Consider the following 18,725-nt stretch of genomic DNA (forward strand, 5'->3'; position numbering starts at 1 on the left):
ATTATACCTAAGAAAAGATGCTATATATTTACAATTTTTTATTCACTTTTTTAGCATGACAATTTTTGCAAAAGATGTTCCCGTGGAGCCAGGACTGAGAGTATAGCACAGATTAACACAGTAATTCTGATTAACACATGAAACAGTTCCATTTCTGATATAGCCAACACCTTGAATTCTCTCTCTCTTATTAATAAGCACATCCACACTGGAATGGAAGGATGACAGCATAAATGGAGACAACAATGGCACGACCTTTCAATGCTTTGCCTAAGTGACAATGAAAGTCATATAAGTTTCTTTGAACTACATCAATATGCACCCTGCACTGGGCAAGGTGAAGGGAACACAGAAATGATGAGGGGAAAGTCTAATATTCAGAGAAAGAGCTAACAAGGGCAGTATCATCAATAATTTCTTTGTCAATGCCAGATCATGTTACAACATAAATGGCATTGAAAACTAAAGAAGTCCTTGTGAGATGGGTCGCTATGCGTGACTAACTTATTCAGTAGGGAATTTAGGAAAACTAAATTAATTTGAATTCCTTACCGGCAGCAGGCACAGCACAGAGAAATAAAGAAGACATGACCAGAATCCTGTGTAAAGAACACTAAACATAGGAAGAGGAGTGAAAAAACATTGTATCACTTAAGTGAAAAGAGACAAATAGGCTGGATGGTGCACAGAGCTAAAGGGAATGAGAAAGTCAGTTCTGAATCCATTCACTCTGAGCCTTTGGTATACTGCCACTCTGAAATTCCAGCCACTTATGATTATAACGATGTCGTAATTTACAATTTCAAAAATAATGGGAATTGCATGGCTTTTAAAGTGCTACAGAGAGAAAAAAAAGTGTATCAATTCTATCCTGGGTGTTCTCAGCATGAATAAAGTTATTTCTTTGCTTTTTTGCTATCACTGAGATCCACCTCCTGGTGGATTTCTTAAAATCTCTCCTATGAATGACTTCACCCAACCTCTAAAACAATTATTTGTGGGTTTTTTTTTTTTTATGTGACACATAAGTGTGATCAAAGAGGGAGTAAATCACAAAATCTGATTAATACCAAAATGACAAAAATTCCAATTTTCATGCACCTGCTAGAAGAATCAAATGGTGGAGAAAAGGGAGGGTGAAAGCAGCAGGGCCTTTCTACAGGAGGCCGCAGGGAAGGTCACTATGGGTCACTGATGTACAGACACCCACAGTGAATCTGTGCCAGCAAGTCTAGACACAGCAGGAAGCGCGCTGGACCATATGGAATAGTTGATATTGCCACAATCCGAGGAGGATCTCTGAATACCTTCTTCATCTATTTCTGTTCTCAGAAGGAGCCATACTTATGCACTTATGTCTGGTCAGACGTTTTCCCCTACAATGTTGCATTGCTTTGGCAAGGTTAAAAATTTAAGTTAGTTTTATAAAATAAAAACTTTCAACAGAAACCTAAGTCAACTCTATTTCAACATTCAAAACAATAAATGTCCCTAATTTATGTAAAAATATAGATACTGAACTTGTAGTATCACACTATAATAAGTTATAAATGATGTATGAAATGAGAAATTTGTAGCACATTGCTCAGAGAATTAAGAAACCCTATCTGCTCTCTTAATTGGTATGTGCTATAATATATACAAAAGAATATTAACATTTTTCCTAGTTTGACTAAATGACTATGATTCCTGAAAATTCCCTCTGTGAGCTCCTGAAACGTGTTCCTAGGAACTGAATTTTTTCAAAAGTAGCATGAGTTCTTTAATTTCCTTTTAAAAATGAAAAGGCTGTTCAATCATGTTAGTCTCTGAAGAGAACTATTGGAAGTTGTGGTTGTCATTTCTTTTAGTCGCCTCATCATTACACTAGATTCCTAATCTTCTTGTTCTTTCTTAACTGTGTTGTTTCAGTCTTCAACCTCACCACCTCACTGAGCCCTGTTTCCTGAGCAACCACGGCAAAAATTGTCTATCCTGGGAGCAAAGTTCCGAAACTAACTTCAGATATCTCCCTTTAGTTCAGCCCATAATACCCTGAGCAATTCTATTCTTTATCACTAACACATTTCCTATCACACCTTTGCTCAAGGTCTGCTTACCTTGCAACTTACTTTTAGTCCTAAATGTTCCTTCTCTTTTGCTCTCCAAATGAGCAAGTGATGGAAAAATAAAAATGGCAACTGATCTTATTTCCACTTAACTTATAAGAGATCAAGGTCACAAACCCAGCCTCCCTTTTCCATCACAACATTCCATGCCCATTTCACTGCCCTCACCTTCCTTCCTCCCACATCAATACAAGTAACCTTCTTTTTCAAAGTAGATCCCTCTACTTTCTACTTGTGTCCTAAATCGCATCTTTCATTTACTCCAGATTATACAACTGAATCTCCAGCAAGCTTCATACTGTCGACATAGAACAGTTACTCCTACACACTTGGGCAAAGAATGAATGAATGAACAGAATGGTTAGAGACAATAATATGCCTTTCATGTGACTTAGAGTATCCTCGTATTGGGAAGGGTGAACTTAGGTTAATTCAGAGTTTCTGGGAAGGATTTTACACAGGATTTTACACAGACACAGGATTTTACTTAAGCATATATTTCCTCTCAGAATATTAATCTTCTAAAAGTGCCTATTTTGGTTTTCATATGACTCAATGCTTTCTGCTTTAATGGTAGCATTATAATAATAATGTATGTTTTATATAATTGTTCCAGACCATTAGGAAAACAGGCCTGTTAAGTTTTTTCAAATATACTACCCAAAATATTGTTAGTTCAGTCGAAGTCAGGAATATTATTCTAGACAGACTACTGGCTACCTATAGGGTTAGTGACTAGACTATACTCATAAGCCTTCTTCTTTAAAAAAGACTGGGGGAAAATGCCTGCCCTTATTGCTTTTTTGCCCACTTGCATGAAACATGAATAAGTTTTAAGCGGGTAATTCATTAATCATACAAACTAGAACCTAAAAGATAAACCAAGAACCCATATACCTACCACAGGAAATTCACAATTTGTTCCATCTATCCTTTTATTTTGTCTTTGTTGCTTTTTTCCCTGTATTAATGTTTTAAAGCAAATCATATCCCTGATGACATTATACCTGTTTACTAGTAATTCTAAGTCTTACACAGTTATAATATCATATGCTTTACAAAGCAAAAAAAAAAAAAATTCCTTGGAATACATGGTTTCTTTAAGAATGCAAAACTAAATTCCATATATCATTTTTGGTCATGTTAACGTATGTTTCTTGTTTTATTTCTGCCTTTGCTGCACAAAAACACCACCTTTAAATCCTGTAGGTACAACCCATAATCAAGAAATAAAAAGTACTTACTAGTAGGTGAGGCCCTAACACACAAATTAACTCACCAAGTATTCCATGACTATAAATTAATTAAAAACAAACTTCACACACCTTTCCTAGAAAAATCTTTTCTTACCAGCAAAATATTCCATGATTATTTTGTTTGTAGAACAATATATGTGGCTCGATGTGGCTTAAAACTGTCTTAATTTATTTTAGTATGCATTATTCTCTAAGTTGGGTCATTATATATGATTTGTGTGATACAATTTTAATTCTAAATACAAATTAAAAACTTTAAATGTAAAGGATGGTGTGCATTACAAAGTTTCAATAAGAGTAGAGAATTTTGGATAACCACCACAGTATCAACTGCAACTTTTTCCTAAACACTGAAACTTTCCATAACAGAACTGTAATAAGTAGGATACAGAGAACTGAGAGAGGGGAAAAAAAGGTGAAAACAGTATCATTTCACAGCTTGGAATCTCTAATGGAAGGTTTCCAAGTATTTAATTGTCTTTTGTTATCATTTGACTCAGACTGGATAAGAATGTAATTGCTTTGAAAGTTTCAAAAATATGATGAGTTAACCTTAATAAATTTTAGACTTTAGATTTACTATGTTTTTCTTGCATAATCAATACAAAATATTGCAAATAACAGACCTGCCATCAATGACATACTTTCACTTAATAAAAATTACTGTGGTTTTATAGCCCTCTTGAGATTTTTCAGAGGTCCCCACGCATCATCCTACCTTACACACATGGAAACCTCCAAAAGGCAGCTTAGAAATCCACAGATTTCTACAGTTGAGAATAATGAGGTTGAGAGAGGGAAAAAAGTGCAAAGTCATATATTCTATAATTTGCCACTTACAAATATCTACCATTCCAACATCAAGAAATTCAGACATAGTTCCACATGCTGTTACCTGATTGGCCGGTTCTCTTTACTGTCATAGAGAGAGAAGACAACCTCAAGCTCCTCTCCCAGGTTGGAACACATGAGGCTTTTCATCTGCACAAAGAGGTGGTGACTGCTGGCCTGCACAGGGGTATCTTTCTTCCGATGTCGATGTTCCATCTGAATGACACCCCCCACCAACAAAAACATGGTCAGTAGTGGCCCAACAGCCTACTTGACTATGATGTGGTTATGATGCCCTGTACTATGCTATTTTGCAACCATCCCACGCCGGGCAGGTTTATCTTCAGTTCTCACAGCAGAAAAGATAATTTTGGAGCCATCGGTAGATTTTTATAAGCCTTTAATGCTGAATCGGGGAACAGACCAGCTTTCTCTCTTTGTACTTATTTGGATGTCTCCTCTCTATGTAGTCATCATCATTGTTGTCATAGCCATTGTACCACCTCAGGGTGATGCCACCCTAATACCCCCGGCCCCTCCACAAGGTGCCCCTATTTTCATAGACAGATGCCCAGTGCTTCCTGGGCCCAGGTGTCCATAATTACAGGTGCAGGTGCAAGACCACAGGTGCTGATCATAGAAGCTAATGGCAGGAAGGCGTAAAAAAGCCTGATAACTTCATTTACCATACATATGTCCTGTACTATATATATGTATGTGTATACACACATACACACACGTATACACACACACCCCTACTATATATATATGCATATTTGGTATATAGCTGGATGTTAAATTCCAAATTTTCTTCCCATTTCTGAAATAGAAAGTATGACGTTTGCACATCATCCAGAAAACAAGCTTTGAGAATCTGTTCTTTAATTATTAATGTTAAAATGATACCAATTTCCTAAGTAGATTCAGGCAACACAAAGTTCAAAGGATTCTATTTCTCCTTTATCATCTCCTAGAGTGAGAACAAATTATTAGTCATCTTTTCAAAAATCAGACTAAATTATACCTAACCTTCATTTTGCTGATGGTAGCTGAACAATGAAGCTATGACTTTGTAGTTGTTATAATTAAAAAGTTCTTTTAAAGTATACTAAATTGCAAAATTCAGGTAGCTTTCCGAGATATGCCACCACTAGACTGATGTTTCCAACGTTCTGCAGGGCCGCCAGTGAGGTATCCAAAGGTAAGAACAGCATCTGTGCCTTTTCTCATTTCTTTTCTCCATACAGCAGCCTAAGCTGCTTCACTTGAAAAGCAGGACCAGAGTGAGGAAGGAATTTAAATTAAAATTAGAGTGAGGGAGGAAATTAAATCATCCATGGTTCCAGAGGTGAGGAGAACATGGGGCAGGGGGATCAGTCACTCAGCACACACTTGGCAAGCATCTGTTATGTGCCAAGCACTAGGAACACACTGATGAGTAAAAACAGAGACAGTCTCTACCCTCTTGGAGCCAGAGGGAGTAGACATCAACAAAATTCTCACGTTAAATATATACCCGCAAGTGTGATGAATGGAGGGGAAGAACTAGATTTTCATGAAAACCTAAGATGGGGGGATTTTACTTGTGGCTGGGCAGCCAGAGAAGGCTTCCTGGGAAAGGGGCCGTTTAGCCAAGAGCTGAACAGTGAGAGAAATCATCAACCATCGAGGACAGCTGCTCCTACCTGCCGTGAAGAAGCAGGTTGTTTTCCCCCAATCCACTGCAGATTGCTTTTCTTTTTTTCCGTAAAACAGAATAAAAACACCTAGTAATGTCAAAATGATAGAAAAGTTTCTAAACACATACTCATAATTTTTCTACTTGGACCAGTTACAAACAGTTCGTGAAGCAGCTAGTTCTTGGTCAAACTTTGAAAGGCACTGATTCTGGGTCAGATACAGGAGACATAAATGCAAAGGCGTCTATCTTAACAGAACAGGTGCTAAGAATATGGAATTATGGCTTTCACAATAGAGGACTCGTGAGGTCACCTCTTTTAGGTCACTTGACATTTAAAACAGAAAAAGCTCAGGTACTTTAACTCCACAGTAATGGAGCCATAGGCTGTGCCAAGCCCATTTCTACATTAGCCATCTATTTATGTTTCTACACAGAGTTCAGTAACTGCTGACTGACCAATCACCATGTGTAGGATAAATGAAAAAGCATCAGGCTTTTCCACCCTTCCACCATTAGCATTAATGATAGATCCCTGTGGTCCTACATGCATGCCTGATGGCGGGCATGTGGAGTAGGGTGTGGGCATGCATATGGGCACACCGGGGCTGAGACTGGGCTTTTAAGGGTGGCATCATGGGGACGCCAGCAGTAGCGCAGAGGTAGCCGAGAATGAGAAAGAGCAACAGAACGAGAGAATGCCAGAGAGCCCTGAAAGAGTGAAGACTTGCTTGCTGGGGGCTGGGAGGCCTGCCAGCCTCTGCCACCCCCTCTCCCCTGCCTCCTTGTAAAAAGCCCATTAAAAGCCTGAAAAGCCACCGAGGGCTCCAGGACTCTCTTTTCCTGTCTGCTTGGATCATAGAGATCCTGCTCTGTGCCTTCTTGCTGCTACACCATGCCATCTAAATTGATAATTGCAGCACCTTAAAACCAACAGCATTTGGTCAGGCATTTATCTTTTAACTTGAATGACTCAGGAAACAAATGGTTACAAAATGCAGATAATCAAATGCATCTACAGTTACTATAGACTCACCAGGTAGACTGGGCACCTATCCATAAAAGTGGGAAGTAACTATATGTTTTTAAAAGTAGACCTCAGCACTTTATGGTGTGTACTGACCATATTTACCTGAAAAAGCTTCCTGCAAAGAAATATTCTCACTGTAGATAAAAGCATAAGTCTGCCTTGTTTTCTAGAAAGGTTGCTCTGTTTTGTGCTTTTCGCATCAAACATTCATAAGACTACACTTTTTTAACTCACAAGGCTTTTTCCCCCAAACTGCTAACTTATTTAATGATTTACTTCAAAGTTCAGAGTAACATAGCACAAGTTACTGTGAAGAAATGAATGAATCCTAATTGCTAGATCTGCAGGAACAGATTCAAAGATCTTATGAAAAGAACAGGCTTCAAGGAGGTATTTGGCCTTTACTTCAAACAGTACAAGATTCTGAGCATCAATTATGACATTCGCTGAAACTGAGGGAAAAGCTCCCTCTCTCATGCAAAGAATTCAATATATCTAGATCAGTGGTTCTCAACCTTGGCTGCACTTTAAAACTACCAAGAGAGCTTTTAAAAAATACTTATGCCCAGGTCCTATTCCAGAATAATTAAATTAGAATTTCTAGGGGCTGGGGTCTCAAGCAGTAGAAGCTTTAAAAGCTCCCAGGGTGATTCAAATGTGCAATGAGGGTTGAGAATTACTGACTGCAATCATATGCAGAGAGATGCATATCACAGCTGACTGAAAATGTATTATTGCATCTTTTGTATAATTAGTGCCTTGCAGCCTTTGGTCCTTGCATGTATGCCAGTTTATGAGCCTGGCTGATTCTGCTCTTTGCATATGTGACCTGGGTCCTCACAACTGGCACACTCTGGCCTTTAAATATCCCCTCTCCTCACTTATATCCTTGCAGGTCTGAGATGGATTTGGTCTTAAGTAGGTTATGATTACTTGCTCATCTCTTGGTAACTACCACTTGTGGGACCTGCTAAAAATATCTCTGAAAATATGATTAAGATAACAAAATTTAACAGGCCAGTTCACACTCATAAACTATACTTTGGTAGTTAAAACAGATAAAAACCATCTCTAAAATTATTTTCTGCTACAAAGGTACCAACCAGTCATTCTATACATGCTTCTAGTATAAGTAGACCCTGATTAGGAAAACACTTTTTCCAAAACTTTATCTAAGTAATGCAAATTTTTAATCTTCCTATAATGCATTAATTACTGAATAAATCATCTACACCAGGATTTCTCAACATCAGCACTATTAACAAGTTGGGTTGGGTATTCTCTGTTGTTGAGCTGCCCTGAGCTTTGTAGGATGCTCTGGCCAGATGCCAGCAGGCGCTCTCTCTGCCCCTGAACCATCATCATCCCCAGTTATGATAACCAAAAATTTGTTGACATTGCTAAATGTCCACAGGGGAGTGAAATCACCTCTTTCTAACATCTGCTGATTACCACTTGAGAAAAACTGGTTTATCCACTAAGGATCACAAAGCAAGCACCTAATCACCTAATGTCATCTTATAAAACTATAAATGATTCCTAAAAAGATACCAGAGAACCAAGTCAATAAAGTTCTCATTATTTATAGAACAATGAGATGTAGAATTTGGCACTAAACCAAACATTCCAACTGGACATATGTTAATACTGTGGAGTTTAGCACATTTTGCTGCAAAGTGGAGTACAATTAGGTGAGAAAGATCTGCTAACAAGGCTACCAAAAGCCCAAAGGCAGTCTTTCTTCCCTAATGATGCAAAATGGACTCAGTAAGATGCAACACTGTGTTTCAAATATGACACAGAGAAGATGTAGTAAAAGAAGAGAAGCAGCAGTGATTAATTAAACACCCTGTGTTGGGGCATTTCACCTCCCTGTCATGGTCCTTTAAATCACCAAAACAAGAAGGGGTTGGTGGCAGTGCCTGCCAATGCTCCCAGATGAAGTCAATACAATGAGTCACTTTATGTTGCACAGAGAAAGGACCAGGGCTACAGAGAAGCTGATCGTTGCTAATGTGAGGACATAAATAGGAACTTCAGGTCATTTTAAAGAGAACAAGTCCTTCCTAAGCTTACAATCATCTAGGTTTTTCTTGGCTATTGTATGATTTAAAAACAGTAAGCTGCAACCACTACTGAGGAGCAATTAAATTTTCATGTCGTCACAATGTCTTATTATCCTCATCTATAAATTGAAGACTTTAGTTTAGGATTTGAGCTACAAAACACTAGAGGCCCCCTCCAATGGCAGTCATTGCTAATAAATCACAGTCCAGATGAGACCTCAGAATCTTAGCAAATAAGCATCGCCAGCAGATACCACTAACAAATAGGAAAGCTGAAAGAAATGAAATCAATTTGCCATCCCATAGATGTTAAGTGAAAAGAACAGAGTTAAAACTCAATGCATACAAAACCAAACTAGAGAAATTAAAATGTAATAAAAATAAAATGACATTGTTAGTTGCTTTTCAAATATGAGACATCCTGAGTTAAATACGGGATGTGACTATGTGAGATGGAAGTCCAAGTGTTGTGTGGAATTTCCAGGAAGGCCCATTAAAAATAATTGAATCAGCTCAGAGGAACCTTGCTCTATCCTCCTGTTGGAAAGATGTAATGGTTCGAGTTCTCACAGCTATAGTGTATTCCTAAGTATCCTTAATGATAGCAGCCAAGCACTGCACAGCATAAAGATAGGCAGTGCATTACTTCTGACACCACAAAACCACAAACAAGCCCAGAACTTCCTATTTCTGTACTTGCATATTGTGAGAGAGTATAAATTTCAATCATGTCTAAGCTCCTATTATTTGTTTCACTGAACACAATCAAATCTGATCTTAAGATTGAGCAGAAAAGGTATAAATTATTCTTGCCACCTTGATTCTCTGAATAAGGATAAGAAAGAAATGAAAATTGACTGACTGCTTAAGCATTTTGCAAACATTATTTCTCAAGGGAAGGCATTTTATACATTTTTAAAATTTTGCTTTCATAAAAAACCTAAGAATTCTTCCCAATTTTACTGATGAAGAAAACTGAGGTTCTGAGAAATTAAGCCATAAGTCCAAGATGGCAGAACTGATCTTGATGGAATTCAAAACGATAGAATTCAAATCTAGTTTTTGGATATATAGCCATATAGTATTTTCACAACACTACAGTGACCTCAGAAACACTGTCTTCTTATTAAGTGCATGGCACTGAAAATAAATCTCAAACTGAGTGAGTTTTTTTTTTTAAGGTAAAAGACAAAAAATAGTACTGAATGAGTCCCGATGTCACATTAGAGGATGTCACTGACAAATTATACAGATTTTATGTTTATAAAAGCAAAGAAGTAATGAATTAAAGAATATTCTTTAATTTGGAATATTCTCATTTTGTTCCTTCCTCCTTTCCTGCCCCTTTCCACTTGAATTTTAGTTGTATTCTTGCTAAGTATCTGATACTCTGCTTGGCTATGTGATTCCAGAAAGGTGTGTAGCATAAAACATCACTCTCAAGAAGCGCAATGTAAAATGAAGGAAATCCTCTACAAAGGCAGAACTTATTCCAATTGACATGATGAGGTATATAATATCTGGACAGATCAGTGATTAAGGAAAAAAGTGACAGAGGTTTTAAGAACAGCTTTCTCAAATAGAAATAAGCCCTGATGGACTTACTGATGATTTTTTAGTTAATATCAAGAGAGTAGCTCAATTTTATATAATCATTAACACAAGGTATACCAAACCAGATTTCAGGAATCTAGATTCTAAGCAAGCAATTGGATTTTAACCTACCATCTACCCAGACAAAAACTCAAGTCAATGGTGATGCTGTGATAGGCCACAGTCAACGACCTTAGGGTTATTAACAGGCTTTTGAATGGACTGGGGTCTGGAAGGGATAGCAGGAAGGACGAGACCAACAGCTGAAGACCAAGGAGAAGAAACTTAAAGTCTGTGCTTATCCTAATAACAGGGGCAGGTAGAGCAATGGCTGGATATTGGTGAGCAATGGCTAGATACCATTAGTCACAGTGTTGTCCTAAAACAACAGTGATGTATGACTTGAAAACATTTGAGTAAACTAGGCAAAAGAAGAAAGATTTGCAAAAGAACTTAAAACTTGTTTGGATTTCCTTCCCAGCACCTGGATGTTGAGGGTTAGTAGAGAACATCATGTCATTCTGAGACAGTGTCTCAGTTCTGTACTTGGGTCACAGTCACCTCAACTCTCAATTCACTTTACTTGCTTCAAATTAAACCCGGAACATACTGTTCTTACAAAATCACACAAGTATGAAAAGTACCATGGAAACAAAAAATTAGCAGTGAGTCAGGGTTCCCTATACCTACCAATCGGTAGAGCTCAGTGATGCTGATGTCCTCCGGATCGACCATTGCGTACTCTTTCCTCGGCACTAGGTCCAGTCCCAGTTGTCTAGAAAACAAATTGTAGAAGTTTGGAAGAAAAGTCATCTCAACAGAATATACTTAAAATAATTATTTTTATATATTTTTTTTACTATTTTTACTGGAAATTAGACATACCTGCCATGCTTCTCTCACTTATATTTTTTTATCCTACATTACCTATTACCACAGTAGTTAACTTAAATAGGCTGGACACTGAGTATAAGCTGAGATACAAAAGATGACAATAGTTTGCAAATCAAGGGGACATGGGCTGGCATTCTCAGTGGTTTGAGGTTTGTGGAAGTTTGTGGCAACTTACAAACCATCACTATAGAAACCCTTCCACTTTGGGCTCAGGTTAAAACTAGAGCTAGACATAGTTTTATCCTAGAAATCAAGAGTTAAGAAGATTTGATCTGACACCAAAATACTTAGGTATGTCCAGAGCTACTTCATTTCAAATGTGCAACTCTGGCAACATGGACATAATAGTCACTCATTCCTGCTGAGTTCTGGGAGAAAAGGCAGAGGCAAGGAAGGCTGTGAAAGTGGTAAAATCAGGAAAGGCAGGTGAAAGAAACTGGGGCAGCACAGTTTCAGCCCAGAGTAGCAAAATGGCTTAACGTCTTCTGTCAGGATTCATTGTGGTTGACATGTGGTTTGCTTGCTGAGAAGTATTGTAAGGCTATATCCAGCCTCAGATGGCTCCAATGTGGTAACTGACCTGTGATGTCTTACCATGGACAGAGGAAAATGAAGAGAAACCTATCAGTTTCCCTCCAGTAACCTTGGCAACATACTCCTCTCCAGGGCACCCACTTCACACCACTGTTATCAATGCTGTGTAATTCTATTCCTCTTCTGAACCATCCAGGACCATCCCAAAGATTTCACCATGCCTTTGTATGCTCTGTAGATGAATGGCAAGATGCCATCTCACAACCAGATCCTCCTCAGTCACACACTCCAGGTCTCAGGCTTAATTCTCAAAGGATAATCTGTTCTGCATCCCTTCAACATCAAAACTACCTAATATGGAAGCCCATACGTCCAATTATAGAACTACAGCTTTCTTATTTTTGTATTTAAAATTTAAAAATTTTAAATGCCCTCCCAAAAACCTCATGAAAGTTTTTATAAATAGAATTTATTAATTCAGCACCTACTACAAGCCAGAGCAATCTAGTCATCTGATCATCTCCCCTTCCTGAACCACAGCCAACTGGCCAACAGGTAGGCACATGTTCTAAGGACAAGTAATCCATGGACTGGCCAGCAGTTTATGCATGACTGGTATAGATGTAGGTGGTCAATGAGATTCTGTCTTTGAGAATTTGAACCCTGGAAATTCAGACATTAGCCATGTGGCATAAGGAAGAAAAGCTACTTGAAGGACAGCTGCTCTGAGTCACTGCAGACAGAGTGAGTAAAGATGAACTTCAGCTGCAGAAGTGCTGGAGTAGGTGTGGGGTCCAGAGGCTTCCAGGGCCTTTCTGTCCAAGAACCTGCCAATTCCAAGCCTCTTTCTCTCATAAGGCTTTGTTCTATTTTTGTAGGCTTTCTAGATTCCTAGCTGTGTGAAGTTTTATCTGTTTCAATTTTGTTTTGTTCATTTCTAGGTATGCCCTGAGGATAAACCTCCTACTGTTTGAGGTTTCTTAGGATAAACTTCTGAGACAGTGCTTTAAAAATAAGAAGAAATGTGACAAAAAGGGGAGGGACAAGATGCCAAGAGAGCACAAAGGATACAGGATGCCAGTAGAGAGAAAGGAAGAACAAGGTTTACATCCACTCAGCCCCTAAACTATTCTGTGACTTCAAGAAAGAGAACGGAACTGATTCTCCCTATCACATAATCTTAGCAGGAGAGTCAGAGAACAGCACAGAACTCCACTGGGAACAGAAACATTCACCATTATTTTAACTGTCTGAGACTTCCAGGGAGATTTGTTTTGATGGCCCTGTTAGCCTACTAGATAGATTATCTCCACCTTCTCTTCCTCCATAGCATCCTACATCCAGAGGGCTTTTCTTTACCACTCTTCCAGTTTGTTTTATCACTTGACATTGAAAATACGCTTAATTTATGTTCATCTAGTGATCTATATGTTGACAGACAATTTTGTAGGACAATTTGATCTAGTTTCATAAGCAAGAGAATAATCTAAATTTGCTTTCCATTTAACACTATTCAATGATAACACCAATTTATATTGACAGAAGTAAGGTAAGTGCATAATCTATAACCTCTAAGTCATTTTTAAATAAGGGGTCAAAGAAAACAGAAGAATTCATAAAATTCATGAATTTAAGGATGACCCAAATAAATTATTTGCTTATTTTCATGCATCAATGTTTCACAAATTTGCCTCAGAACTGCCCAAAGTACAAGCATGAACTTGCATGAGTCAAAGCTGAGTCATGATTCAGTCATAATTAATTTTTTTCCTTCCTTTCCTTTCTTTTCCTTCTGTCATCACTTTTCTTCCTAAAAATGAAAAAATACCATTTTTTTCCTTCCTCTATATTTTGGATAAGCTAATTTCATCGAACTTTCTTCTTACGCCCAGCCAGTCCTTCAAATAAGGGCCAGCATAATGACTAAGAGCTAGTACAGCTCGGCGAAAAACAAGTTTTTCTCAAAATAATAAGAGACACATGAGAGGTGCGCAGCATGGGTCACATTCTAGCGCCTGCAGCTCCATCCTCATGCACTAACCCAGGTCAGATGGCAAGACTCAGTGCACATGACTAGCAAACATTTTCTCTCAGGAAATGCTATGAGCTTTGATTCACACTGCTTGGAGCCAGAAGAGTGCCAGGATCTCCTCCAGTTCAACTTCCTCCACCACCAGGTAAAGCAACAGTCAGGAAGGACTTACATATGTGTCTTATGTCTTAAAAATGTAGTTTCTTGCACAGTATCTTGCACTTGTTTATGAAATCGGGTTACTTTACTGATTCACTGTGAAAGCATAAATGGTGAATCTTACTCAACAAAATGCCAAGCATGCTGTGAGTGAGGTGGAAGTTTAAAATGTATGAGTAGGTCGGTACCTGGAGTATATAACCCCATGGCAGGAATCAAAACTGGCTTCTAATAAAGGAACTTCTGGTAATTTAGAGGGAGCAGCAGTCTAGATTCAAATCGAGTTTTCCAGACACATTAAGAGGCAAATTTATCCGTGGTGACTTCTTGAACTTTCTGTCTGCTCTACTTCTGTCTTCCTAAGATCCTTTGAAGGTCCAAGCAGCAAACAGGAACTCGGGGAGAGGAAAGGAAGGGGGATCTGGCCATCTTGAAGGACAACTTACCTTTCATAAGCCCAAGACTACACAAGTCCAGGATCATAGTCCAAGCAGGCTTTTTCTAATTTCTTACCCACATATGAACATCTACCCTTAGTACAGACTCAGCCTTGATCAGAGCTTTCAGCGATTGCGCTCACTATTTAAAGTAGTTGGCTATTATTTTAGTCACTTACAGTTTTATTTGAAAGTTAATCTTGGTCAAGAACAGCTTTTTATTGAGTTTTTGCCAAAATCTCCTCAAAGTGGCTAATATATAAACCGGCTGAATCACAGTGATCATGACAGGCCCCATCGGCACACCTGTCCTGAGATTTGACAGAAGCTGTTCTCATTAACCTTTTCCTCTGGATGACAATGACAACCTATTACCACACTACCAAAGAGGAATACATCACAGGCAAATACACCTGCCAAACATGAAGCCCATTTGAAAACAAGGCCTATATGAGCAGAAGTCATATCTGATTAATCCTGTGAACACTTCATATTGTGTGAGCACAGGCCTGCCTTCGGCCCATGCAGGGGCCCATGAGTCAACAACGCCCAGCTGCCACACCAGCCCCTAGGATGGGGGTCTCAGCCTCATCAACGAACATCAGCATGCAACCCCAAAAGGGGGAAACCGGACCAGCCCCAAACGGTATCTTTCAGTGCTGTTCCCACATACAGGTTCACCCTCTCGTGGCCAGCCTTGGTGTTCAGCCACCTGAGCTGGCTGGTACTCACTCGTTGCCCCAGTCCAGGCGGGCGGTGATGTGGCGCTTCACGTCCTTCATGCGGTCATGGGTCAGGTGGCCCACCAGCACCTGCCGCCGCAGGTCCAGGATTTCATTCATGATGTGCCACAGGCGGTGAAAGAGATCCCCTTCATTTCTCTAGGAACGAGGAAATGTGGACATTCTGCGGTCAGTTTCCATACGGAGTGGTGGCATCACTACAGAGGAAAAGCAAGGGCGAGTCCCACTTTTCCACTCTGGGCTCGTCATTCCGTACAGGTTCTCCACGAGCAGACTAGCCTCAAATGCACTCACTGCTTCAGTTTCACAATGCTGCTCTCCGTCTAAGAATCCAACTTCACATCTCAGACTCCCCAACACTAACACTGTTTTCCAGTGTCTTCATGACACCCAGAGTTTAGTCTGGTCTCCCTGCTTTACTCTGCCCCCCCTTTCTACCTGATTGCTCCTTTCTTTAGCTCTACCTGACTGCCTGACTTCCACCTGCCTTGGGACATCTTCCCTGATGATTCTGGCTCACGTTCTTTTCTCCCATTTCTAAATCACAGCTGCATACAATTAAAGTCAACTCAATGGGAAGAGCAGTTTTCTAATTATTTCTTGCATTTGGATCTTACTGCTTTATTATATGAGCCATCAGAAGCTGAGGACACAGAAGACTCTCAAATTCATTTCACTGATGAATTTTTGTTACTATTATTTGGTCAGGACTTAGACCTTAAAAAATGATTTTTTTTTTTTTTTTACCTTTTTAAGGTAATAGCCTGTGAAATTCATTAAGAAATGGGGATTAGTGGAAAGAAGACAGGTTAAACTCCTGGATTCAAATTCTGGTTTTGCCACTCACTAGTTTTATAGACGGCGCATTAATATGTTATCTGATAAACAGGGACAATCCTATTTTCCTAGAACACAGATTTGAGAACCAAGCTTCTTCAGTCTGAATTCCAATGTTGTTCTCCACTGACAGAAAAATCTTCAGTAACTTACCAACCTCTTAGTACTTATTTTCTTATCTGGTGTCAGAGTAGAATGGATATCAAACAACCGACCTCATGAGGTAGTAGTGAGGATTATTAATGAGTTACTATACTAAGACTCTGAGAATAATGCTTGGCCCATAATAATTATAATTATTATCTGTTACTAACACCGTTACTGTTATGAACTTGATCCTAAAGAAGCCCATTACAAATATTATTCTCTACTAATACCTAATTCTATATATTACCAGAATCATTTAGGGAAAACCCTCTACAAATATTTACCATTCATCTTTCTAAACCATAAAGCTATGTTTAATTTCTATAAAAATTATTAGTAGACTACCACTATTAATAGCAATAAGGAAGTAGTGAGATAATTATTCATTTAAAGTTCTTAACAGCAATGAATTGCCAGAAATATGAAATTCTGAGTGATGGATAAATACGCTCAGTCATAATATTTTCACTTTAAAAAGTAGTGATGTGTCTTCTGTTTTATCGATACTTGGTGTCCTGAAGCATTTTCATGCACTGTGCATATGCAGTGTCAGATGAATAAGAGGCATGCCCCATAATGCCATCCCTGATCTCTGAGATACAAGCTTGCTCTCCTCTCAACTCCTAAGCCCTCTATTGAGCAATATTCTACAACTTTTCACTTTTCATTCATCGTATACATTCCCAGCCAAGTCATTACAAAAGCACTGTAAAATAATTATCTTGACATTCATTGCTCACTGTCTGTTTTCTCCATGTAGCTCTAAGCAACCCATAGTGGCTTTGTCTGCCTTGTATGACCCCAATAGCTGGACATGAATGAATGAATGCATGCATGAATACCTTGATTTACAGGACTTAGTTTCAGTAGATTTTGAGAGGTGTATTCTGCTTAGGTAATAAGAAAATAAGCAGGAAAGATCAGGAAAAACTTGACAAATTCAGTAGTCAGAAGAAAAGGACTACTGGAGTAAAAGAAATTACAAAAAGAAGATATTAAACAAGTCAAGTATCACACCACGGAGGAGAGAACCAGCTCCCTCACCAACTAACACTGGTGAAATCACCTTCCTGCCCTTGGGGTGATGCACTGCATGTGTACAGCAAGATGGTCTAAGACATCACCTCTTAGTCTTAAGTTTAAGAGAACACTGAGATGAGAAGGAAGGAAGCAGAATCCTTTGTAAAAATGAAAACCAGCTGGTCACCTTCCCCTTTAGGGAAGAGGTGACAGGAACCCTGGAAACCCTGATGAGTAAACCCATGAAAACAGACATGGGAGCTTCCCTGGTGGCCTAGGGGTTAAGTCTCAGCACTACTACCATGAAGGGCCACTGTGATGGCCTGAGTTCGATTCCCAGCCAGGGAGCTAACCCACAGCAATGGGGTTAGACAGCAACCTCTCCTGTCTGGGCCAGTGCTCCCCTCAGCAATGTATTTCAGTAGATCTGCCAGTTCTGCTCCCCATTCTGTCTCTGGCGAATCCTCTTACCCCCCGCACTTCTGGCCTATACCCCAGTTTTTCTGTGCATAAATAATAAATCTTAAAAAAAGAAATCAGTCATGCCTGATTTGATAGCTAGTCAAAATGATTTTTTTAAAAGGATTTTAAAATTAGATAGTTATAAGAATGACTCAGAAATATGGAAAAGGCTTTTGATTTAATGTTAAGTAAAACACCAGGGTATAATATTAAACACTTGAAATATAACATCTAATAATTTTTTCAATATTTCAGAAATGTAGCAAAAAATTCATTGCATTTCAGTATTTTAGAAAATAGTTAAATTATCATTTGCCTCAAAATGAAGAGAGCATAGGTTTTGAAGCAGCAGATACAAGATTTAGACTCGGGCATTCCTCCTTAGCAGATGGATTGTCTGATAAGATTTGGGAATAAAAATTAATGGGCAGGGCCCCAGGGAGGAGAGATGTAAAATACCCAGCCAAAGACCTGCGCAAGAAGACTCAGTAAAAGATGGTTGCTATATTTCTCTTAAACCTTTTGCATTTATAGCACTGATATTTTATTAAGTGCTATTTTAAAGAACATTATTTGGTCCTCGGCAAAGTTATTGAAAAGAACAGCTAGCATTTCTCAAGTATTTGGCACGTGCTTTGTGCTAAAGGATCTACATACATTAAGTATATCTCATATAATGCTTATAATTCTCAAGACATTATTGCTCTTATCAAACATCTTCCAGGGGAGAAGCTAATTGCCTTAAACTGTTAGAAAAGAAAATGAACAGTACCACAATACACTAAGTGTGATGAACTTGAACCAAAATATACACACAACACATTTACATCAGGAAAAGAGAAACCAAAAGGTTCAATATACCAAGTCAGTCCCATCCTCACGGTCAAAAACCTGGTAT

At 38.7% G+C, this 18,725-nt stretch overlaps 1 protein-coding gene across 2 annotated transcripts in view; it reads right to left on the reverse strand.

Moving 5' to 3' along the window:
- The window catches only part of DOCK4 (dedicator of cytokinesis 4), a gene marked incomplete at both ends in the record, with an annotated part of 364,189 nt that overhangs the window by 177,805 nt on the left and 167,659 nt on the right, over window positions 1-18,725 (reverse strand). For both annotated transcript variants that reach the window (XM_084230776.1, XM_084230775.1), the window contains 3 exons: window positions 4,260-4,411; window positions 11,253-11,337; window positions 15,351-15,499. In XM_084230776.1, coding sequence (XP_084086902.1) covers window positions 4,260-4,411; window positions 11,253-11,337; window positions 15,351-15,499 — 386 coding nt within the window. The remainder of the gene's footprint in view (window positions 1-4,259; window positions 4,412-11,252; window positions 11,338-15,350; window positions 15,500-18,725) is intronic.

This window comes from Talpa europaea, assembly GCF_964194135.1.
Source record: "Talpa europaea genome assembly, chromosome: 3".
Taxonomy (NCBI): Eukaryota; Metazoa; Chordata; class Mammalia; order Eulipotyphla; family Talpidae; genus Talpa; species Talpa europaea.